Source organism: Tachyglossus aculeatus, chromosome 2 (genome assembly GCF_015852505.1).
Source record: "Tachyglossus aculeatus isolate mTacAcu1 chromosome 2, mTacAcu1.pri, whole genome shotgun sequence".
NCBI classification, from domain to species: domain Eukaryota; kingdom Metazoa; phylum Chordata; class Mammalia; order Monotremata; family Tachyglossidae; genus Tachyglossus; species Tachyglossus aculeatus.
This window is the reverse complement of record NC_052067.1, coordinates 135,961,915-135,971,942: the sequence shown is the minus strand read 5'-3', so window position 1 is coordinate 135,971,942 and position 10,028 is coordinate 135,961,915. Positions and strand designations below refer to the sequence as shown.

The following is a 10,028-nucleotide window of genomic DNA, read 5'->3' as shown; positions in this document are numbered from 1 at the left end:
TAGTATGGTGTTCTGCATACAGTAAGTGCTCAATAAATACGACTGACTGAATGAATGAATGAAAGGGAAGGGGGCTGGGGCAGGAGCCAGTCATCTTGAGTTCATGAGTCCTAAAAACCTCACCTCTCCCCCACCCCAACAGATCTAAAGAACTCATCCAGACACTCATTCCATCTGCTCTAACCTCTAATTTATTTCAGAATCTACTTTCTCTGTTAAATTGAAAACTTCTCTATCGTTTCTCCTTTTGTTGTTGCACTCTTCCCAAGTGCTTAGTACCGTGCTCTGCCACATTAAGTGCTCAAAACATATATCATTGATTGACTGATTAGGGTTTTCCTATCTCCCTTTTCATCTCCCATCTTTCCTGAAAAAGCCACCTGGATCCTCTCTTCCTGCCATTTCTTCTGAGTTCATTCTTCCTGGAGATCTGTCCTTCTCTAGCCCTGATGACCATCTCCTCCCTGAAGTCAGTCCAAGCCAACATGGCCCCAATAAGAACCAACATCTCTCTCCCCAACCCATCCATATTCATCCTGGTTGGGATCCCAGGATTGGAAGATTTCCATGTCTGGTTTTCCCTCCCCTTCTTGGTCATGTACGTTGTCACCATCCTGGGGAACTGCATCATCTTGTTGGTCATAGCCCTGGAAGAAGCACTGCATGCCCCTATGTACTTCTTCCTCTGCATGTTGGCCATTACCGACCTCGCAGGCTCCACCACAGTCCTGCCCAAGACCCTGTCCATCTTCTGGTGCGACGACAAGGAGATCCACATAGATGTCTGCCTGCTCCAGATGTTCTTCATCCACTCGCTGTCGGTCATGGAGTCCACCATCCTGGTTGCCATGGCCTTTGACCGCTACATCGCCATCTGTGATCCACTCCGCTACAACTCGGTGCTCACCAACTCAGTCATCATGAAGATTGGGTTGGCTATCGTGGCCCGGGGCTCAGTTTTGGTTGCCCCTTTGTGCTGTCTGGCGAAGATACTGCCATTTTGTGGGACCAATGTCATCGCCAACACCTACTGTGAACACATGGGGCTTGTCAAGCTGGCCTGCTCAGGTCTCCTTGTCAGTAAGGTCTATGGTTTGACCGTGGCCCTCTCTGTGGTGGGCCTGGACTCCATTTTCATTACTCTATCTTATTTCAGGATCGTCCAGACAGTCCTCCGGCTGTCGTCCAGCGAAGCTCGGGTCAAGGCCTTCAGCACTTGTAGGGCTCACATCGCAGTAATCCTCATGGGCTACATTCCAGCCCTCTTCTCCTTCCTCAGCCATCACATCAACCACAACATGGCCCCTTATGTCCATGTCATCATCGGGAACCTCTACATCCTGGTGCCCCCCACCTTCAATCCCATCGTGTATGGGATGAAGACCAAGGAGATCCAGGACAGGATGTTCAACCTGTTCCATAGGATGAAGGGCCTCTCTTGAGGAAGGCTTCCTGGTGGAGGCCTCCTCTACTTTTCAGAAGACTCCACTCCCCCAGTTGGAGTTTGGTGTTCCATAGTTCTAGACATTTGCAACACAATTTTTTAACTGCCTTCCCAGTCACTCCTCGACACTGCCTTCTGAGGTCAATTGGAATCCCACTCCCCAGTCCTCTGAGACACAGAGATAGGCAACCCAGAGCTCAAAGTCACAGAGGGTGTTTGCCAATTGAATGGAGGATGCTTGAGAAGCATTGGGGCAGACTGTAAACTCCTTGAGGACAAGGATCATATCACCCAACGCTGTTGTATTGACCTTAATCAATAATAAAGGACCTTATTATTATACTATTATTAATAATAATTATCACTGATTATTATTGATTGATATACTTAATTGATAATAATATAATTGATTGGTTATTGATTAATTGTTATTATTATATTAATAATAATCAATAATAGTAGCCAAGACATACACCAAAGATTAATGTTAGGAAGACTTGCTATGAAGAGCCTGGAAAAAGTCATGAAATGGGCTCATGTAACAATTTTCACAAAATTACATACTGTCAGCTCTATGGTATTTCCCATGATAATGTCTGGATCTGAAAGCTGGACAGTGAAAAAACAGGATAGAAAGAACATCGATTCTTTTGAAATGTGGTGTTGGAGAAGGCTTTTGTGAATACCATGGACTGCCAGAAAAACAAACAAATGGATTTTGGAGCAAATTAAACCAAAGTGGTCTTTGGAAGGCCAAATGACTCGACTTAGATTAGCATATTTTGGACACATTATCAGGAGAACTGATTCTCTGAAGAAGGCACTAATGCTAGGAAAAGTCCAGGGAATACGTGGAAGAAGCAGACCAGCAGCTAGATGGATTGAAACCATAACAACGATAACGGAAGAACATTTAGAAAGGTTGTGCATTATGGCAGAGGACAGAACATTCTGGAGAAAGTATATCCATGGAGTCACTATGAATTGGAAACAACTCGACAGCACTTAAAAATAATAATAATAATAATAATGGTATTAAGTGCTTACTACAGTGCTTTGCATGCAGTAAACACTCAATAAATATAATTAATTGATTGAAGGGATTTAGAAGACCTGGGTTCTGATCCCAGGTCCATCACTTGATTGCTGGGTGATCTTGGGTGAGTCACATAATATCTCTGTACCTTGGTTTCGTAATTTGTAAAGTGGGAATAAAGTACCCGTTCTCTCTCCTGCCTAGATGATGAGCCCCATGTGGGAGAGGGATCATGTCTGATCTGATTGTGTTGTAAATATAATACCCCAGTACCTAGAGCAAAGAAAACACTTAACAAATACCGTTATTATTATTGGAACAGCCCCGAGAAGGTCCATAATTACAAACTGAACCTCAAAAGCAGCTCTGGTCCAAACGGAACTTCTCACTGACTGCAGAAACCATTATAGCAGTTCACGACTTTCCATTTCAAGATCCTCTAGCCAGGATCCCTCTTGACTGGGGAACAGTGATGCTTTAATGGACAGGGATGCTTTAATGTCCTTCAGGAGAATGATAGACAGAAGGTGATGGTCACTGGGCTTGAAGCTTCAGAGAAGCATTGTGGCTCAATGGAAAGAATCTGGGCTGGGGAGTCAGAGGTCATGGGTTCTAATCCCAGCTCCACCACTTGTCAGCTGTGTGACTTTGGGCAAGTCACTTAACTTCTCTCTGCCTCAGTTCCCTCATCTGTAAAATGGGGATTAATCAATCAATCAATCAATCGTATTTATTGAGCGCTTACTATGTGCAGAGCACTGTACTAAGCGCTTGGGAAGTACAAATTGGCAACACATAGAGACAGTCCCTACCCAACAGTGGGCTCACAGTCTAAAAGGGGGAGACAGAAAACAAAACCAAACATACCAACAAAATAAAATAAATAGGATAGAAATGTACAAGTAAAATAAATAAATGAATAAATAGAGTAATAAATATGTGCAACCATATATACATATATACAGGTGCTGTGGGGAAGGAAAGGAGGTAAGATGGGGGGATGGAGAGGGGGACGAGGGAGAGAGGAAGGAAAGGGCTCAGCCTGGGAAGGCCTCCTGGAGGAGGTGAGCTCTCAGCAGGGCCTTGAAGGGAGGAAGAGAGCTAGTTTGGCGGAGGGGCAGAGGGAGGGCATTCCAGGCCCGGGGGATGACGTGGGCCGGGGGTCGATGGTGGGACAGGTGAGAACGAGGTACAGTGAGGAGATTAGAGGTGGAGGAGCGGAGGGTGCGGGCTGGGCAGTAAAAGGAGAGAAGGGAGGTGAGGTAGGAGGGGGCGAGGCAATGGAGAGCCTTGAAGCCCAGGGTGAGGAGTTTCTGCCTGATGCGCAGATTGATTGGTAGCCATTGGAGGTTTTTGAGGAGGGGAGTAATATGCCCAGAGCGTTTCTGGACAAAGATAATCCGGGCAGCAGCATGAAGTATGGATTGAAGTGGAGAGAGACACGAGGATGGGAGATCAGAGAGAAGGCTGGTGCAGTAGTCCAGACGGGATAGGATGAGAGCTTGAATGAGTAGGGTAGTGGTTTGGATGGAGAGGAAAGGGCGGATCTTGGCAATGTTGCAGAGCTGAGACCGGCAGGTTTTGGTGACGGCTTGGATGTGAGGGGTGAATGAGAGAGCGGAGTCGAGGATGACACCAAGGTTGCGGGCTTGTTAGACGGGAAGGATGGTAGTGCCGTCAACAGAGATGGGAAAGTCAGGGAGAGGACAAGGTTTGGGAGGGAAGACAAGGAGCTCAGTCTTCGACATGTTGAGCTTTAGTTGGCGGGCAGACATCCAGATGGAGATGTCCTGAAGGCAGGAGGAAATGCGAGCCTGGAGGGAGGGGGAGAGAGCAGGGGCAGAGATGTAGATCTGGGTGTCATCAGCGTAGAGATGATAGTTGAAGCCGTGGGAGCGAATGAGGTCACCAAGGGAGTGAGTGTAGATTGAGAACAGAAGGGGACCAAGCACTGAACCTTGGGGAACCCCCACAGTAAGAGGATGGGCGGGGGAGGAGGAGCCTGCAAAAGAGACTGAGAAGGAATGGCCGGAGAGATAAGAGGAGAACCAGGAGAGGACGGAGTCTGTGAAGCCAAGGTCAGATAGTGTGTTGAGGAGAAGGGGGTGGTCCACAGTGTCAAAGGCAGCTGAGAGGTCGAGGAGGATTAGGATAGAGTATGAGCCGTTGGATTCGGCAAGCAGGAGGTCATTGGTGACCTTTGAGAGGGCAGTTTCCGTGGAATGAAGGGGACGGAAGCCAGACTGGAGGGGGTCGAGGAGAGAGTTGTTGTTGAGGAATTCTAGGCAGCGCGTGTAGACAACTCGTTCAAGGAGTTTGGAAAGGAATGGTAGGAGGGATATGGGACGATAACTAGAAGGTGAGGTGGGGTTAAGAGAGGGTTTTTTTAGGATGGGAGAGACATGGGCATGTTTGAAGGCAGAGGGGAAGGAACCAGTGGAGAGTGAGTGGTTGAAGATGGAAGTTAAGGAGGGGAGAAGGGATGGAGCGAGAGATGTGAGCCCCACGTGGGACAACCTCATCACCCTATATCCCCCAGTGCTTAGAACAGTGCTTTGTACATAGTAAGCACTTAACAAATGCAATCATTATTATTATCATTATCAAACAGATAGTTTAGAGCAGTTCAGGATCCAGTCTTCTTTATGACTAAGTGAACTGTTCCTCTCATAGACATCCCAACTGGCTTTCCAAACAATATATTTTGGGTCATTTTTTTTTTTTTGGTATTTGTTAGTGCTTATTCTGTGCCAGGCACTGTACTAAGCACTGGGGTAGGTACAAGATAATCAGGTTGGACACAGTCCCTGTCCCACATAGGGCTCACAGTCTACATTAGAGGGAGCAGGCATTTAATCCCCATTTTACCAATGAGGAAACTAAAGGATAGGGAAATGAAGTGACTTGTCTAAGGTCACATGGCAGAAAATAATAATTATAGTATTTGTTTAGCGGTCACTAAGTGCAAGGCACTGTACTAAAAGCTGGGGTAGATACAAGGAAACCAGGTTGGACACAGTCCCTGTCCCACGTGGGGCCCTCAGTCTCAATCTCCATTTTACAGAGGAGGTAACTGAGCTCAGAAAAGTAAAGAGACTTGCTCAAGGTCACACAGCAGACAGGTTGCAGTGCCAGAATTAGATCCCAGGTCCTCTGACACCCAGCCCGTGCTCATTCCAGTAGGCCAAGCTAAGTTTCTGAACCTCAGTCAGTTCACCAGCAATGAAGCAGCACTTGCTTTGATGTACACTGTCCTGCTGCACAGGGCAAAAATGAGAATGGATTACAGTCGGTTACCTAATTACCTGCTATGCGGTGAGTTGATGGTTACTCATTTCTCCTCAGGTCAGCAGGGAGGGAGGGTAGAAAAAGTAGTTTGAATTGACCGTAAAGCACAAGCTCACAAGGCAGCATGGATCTGGACTGCAGGAAGACAGCTGCTTCATCTGGACTAGCCTGGCATGCAGCAATTATAGGAGGGGACTTTGGTTTTGGTCAGACCATGAACCAAAGAGGTAGAGTCACAGTCAGCTCCCAGAACCCCAAGAGATATCTACAGCCATGAATGAAAGGACAGTATTTATATGTGTGCAGAGCCAAAGGTTGGGCCTTGGTCTTCTTAAGCCTGTGCATATAAATCATTACCAGTTGCATCATCTTTGAATAGGCAAGATGGTTCTGGCCCTATCTCAAACCAGAATCATCTTGAGAATTGGAAAGGAACTGGGATGGCCATTACCAGGATGTCCTTCTTCTTTCCTCAATCAGGTCCTCCCCTCAATCGGGCACACTACCGACAACATTTCCCACTGTGCAAGAATATCAGAGTGAGAGTAGGGGTGTTGGTAGCAGTGACGCTTGATTCTAGGCCCAAGGAGAAGGAATGGGGAAGGTGCTTCGAGAAGGGGCAGCTATAGCAGTTGCTGACCGTAAAACAGTGGTGATTGCTGCTGCTTCCTTCCCTGGAAGCCCCCTCACTTCCCCTCTAGACGGTAAACTCATTGTGGGTAGGAAATATGCCAGTGTATTGCTATATTCTACTCTCCCAAGTGCTTAGTCCAGTGCTCTGCACACAGTAAGCACTCAATAAATATGACTGACTGACTGACTCAGCTCCAGGGAGTTAAGGCAGAGGGATCTCCATCCCTAGTGCTGCCATCCACTGCAGGCACACACGGTGGCTGAGCAGTTGTCTCCTTTGTCCTCACCCTCTCCTGTCACTCCAGTCGAGGCTCATTGACTGTCAGCTCTTTCTCATGTTTCATTCATTCATTCATTAAATCGTATTTATTGAGCACTTACTGTATGCAGAGCACTGTACTTAGCGCTTGGGAAATACAAGTCAGCGACATATAGAGAGGGTCCCTACCCAACAACGGGCTTTCAGTTTGGTCTTCCTTCCCAATTACCACTGTTGTGTGCCCACCAACACTCAGTCAATCAAAGACATATACTGATAGCCCACTGTGTGCTAGGTACTTTACTGTATAGAGAAGCAGTGTGGCTTAGTGGAAACAGCATGGGCTTGGGAGTCAGAGGTCATGGGTTATTATTCCAGCTCTACCACTTGTCAGCTTTGTGACTTTGGGGAAGTCACTTAACTTCTCTGTGCCTCAGTTACCTCATCTGTAAAATGGGGATTAAGACTGTGAGCCCCATGGGGGGGAAAACCTGATAACCTTGTATCTACCCCAGTGTAAGGAACAGTGTTTGGCACATAGTAACTGCTTAACAAATACCATCATTATTATTATTACTGAGAGCTCAGGAGAATACAACAGCATCAAGATACCTACTCCCTGCCTTTAAGCTTATAATCCACTGGCATAGAGTTGGATAGGACCTCTATGGAATGGTAGATGACAGAGCACCGTTCTCCTAAAATGCTCCTCTTGGCACTTGAGCTGATGGTTGAGAGAATTGCATGAAAGGTGTCTGTCCATCTGTGCTCTGATTCCCTCCCTCTGCAGACAGGAGACAAGTGCTGGATGAGTCTGATCCAGTCATGGTTTTGACTAAAGAAAGTCCTGATTCCCCCTTTCTCCTTCACCCAAACAAAAGGGTGTTAGCTCTAGGCCATCCTGAGATTCAAGGAGACTCTGATTGCCCTCTACACTTCACCTGTTGTGTCCGTTGTCTTTAAGGGGCACAGGCCTCTTCTCTCATGCAGATGCTCTAAAGGGCAGCAACAGGGGATAGAAGGGCCTTCATTGCTCTGGTCCCATCATGCCTCAGGCCCCGATCAGCCGAAAGGGTCTCACCATATAAACACAGAGAAGTGCAGTGGGCATGGCTGTGGGGAGATGCAGCCTTCTCCAGTCAATTTAAAAGTCAATGTACATCATCTGGACCCTAAATATTCAACCTGCATTCACTATTGATGATTGAGGGAAGCTGCAGATCAGGATATATCTGTCGTTTCCTTCTGACTAACAGGCTGCCACTATGTCAGGGAAGGAAATTATATCTCTCCGGGCTACATTTCTTTATTTCAATGCCACTTGTATTATTTTTATGGTATCTGTTAGGTATATGCTGTGTATTAAGCACTGTTCTAAGCACTGAGGTAGATAGAAGGTAATCAAGTCAGCCACAGTCCTTGTCCCATGTGAAACTGCCAATCTAAGTAGGAAGGAGAGCAGGCATTTAATGCCCATTCTACCCCAGAGGAAACTGAGGTATAGAGAAGTGAAGCAATTTGCCCAAATTCACATGGCAGGCAATTGAAGGGGCTAAGTTTAGAATATAGGTCCTCTGGCTCCCAGGTCCAAGCTCTTTCCACTAGACCACATTGCTTCTGTAGCTCCCGATTCTGGAAATCTCTCAGAGTTTGCACGTCAACTTTTTTGTGACATTTCCCCAGATTTTCCCGAGTTCAGACTCTCATCTGCTGGGTCACCAAGGTTTACTCCACTCCAAATCAACCACCCTACTTGTAAGTTTGCTTCTCTCCGAATAGGCCAACCTACTTGTGCCTCATCTTGTCTCTGTCACCACCTACCTCTTGCTCACTCCCTGTTTTCTTCCTGCAACTCCTGCCCCCTTCACATCCAGCAGACCACTGCTCTCCTAGCTCCTAAGCAATTCTGAAATTACATTTCCTCCAGGAGACCTTTCCCAATTCATCTCTCATCTCCCCATCCAATTCTACCCCCGATGACCACTTCTTCACTTTCACATCCCCCACGGATTTGTATACTCACCACTTTGCCTTACAGCACTTATGTACATATTATTATACTTTACCCTAACTCAGATTTATTTTACCTGCCTTCCCTTCTGGACTGGAAAGAGGTCAGGCTGTGGGAAAGTCACTTGACTTTCCTATGCCTGTTTTCTCATTTGAAAAATGGGAAATCAATTCCTGTTATACCTCCCATTTTAGACTGAGAACCCCATGTGGAACAGATACTGTATTTGACCTGATTCTCTCACATCTAACTCAGCACTTAGTATGGTGTTTGTCTTACAGTAAGCACTAAGCAAATGCCACAAGTATTTATTATTTGTAAGATTGTGTCTACCCCTTTTATTGTACTCTCTCAAGTGGTTAGTACAGTGTTCTGCACAGGACAAGCACTCAGTAATTACTATTGTTTGACTGAAGTGGGACTTGTTCCTAAGACAAAGGATTTTTACATTATTCAAGAAGTCAAGGCTCTTTAAAACTTTATAATAAATCTAAGTGTTATCTCTAGAACTTTCCTTGTGCATAAATGTCTCTTCAAATAGTCACCCCGATGATCTTAAATTATCCCAGAAAATTTCCCTGGACTACAGCTTGCTTCTACCAGAAGTTTCTCCTGATCAATTCCTAACACTCCAAGGGTGAATCAACCTAACAGTCAACCCTAGCACTTGCATATTTGTACTCATCTTCAGCACAGTAATGCCTGCTCTGTGACCTTGTGTAAGTCATTTAATTTCTCTGTGCTTCAGTTTTCTCACCTATAAAATAAGTGCTCTAAGCACTGGGGTAGGTACAAGTTAATTAAGTCTGACACAGTCCCTGTCCTGCATGGGGCTCGCACTCTTAAGTAGGAGGGAGAACAGGTCTTGAATCCTGATTTTAAGTTGAGGAAACTGAGGCACAGGGAAGTGATTTGCCCAAGGTCACCCAGCAAGCAATTGGCAGAGGAATGGGCAGAGCTGGAATTTGAACCAAGGTCCTCTGACTTCCAGGCCTGTGCTCTTTCCATGAGGCCACACTGCTTCTCAGGGTGTCCAATGTGATTAACTGATATCCACCCCAGCACTTGGTATAATGTTTGGCATATAGTAAGTACTTAATAAATACCATTATCACCATCATCATCGTTATTATTCTGATTTATTCTTTTATTTCAACCTGGCTTATCAATCAATTCATCCTAACTGATCATGTTAGGGAAACTAGGCATTGAGGTTAAGGGGTCCTGTAGCCAATGATGGGGTATGCAAATTATATATATGGAGAATACCTGAAGGAGCAGGAGAATAGAGTGGGGCAGACAGTTCTTGGCAGTAATTCAAAGGCAGGTGTCAGGAGCCACAGAATACTAAATAAAA

General features: G+C 45.9%; 1 protein-coding gene across 1 annotated transcript; it reads left to right on the top strand.

Annotated features, from left to right (window-relative positions):
* Nucleotides 1–449: 449 nt before the first annotated feature.
* LOC119943088 (olfactory receptor 52K1-like) lies at nucleotides 450–1,442 on the top strand. Its single transcript, XM_038763985.1, has one exon. It carries the CDS (start codon nucleotides 450–452, stop codon nucleotides 1,440–1,442), a length of 993 nt encoding a protein of 330 aa, XP_038619913.1.
* The last annotated feature ends 8,586 nt before the right edge of the window (nucleotides 1,443–10,028 follow it).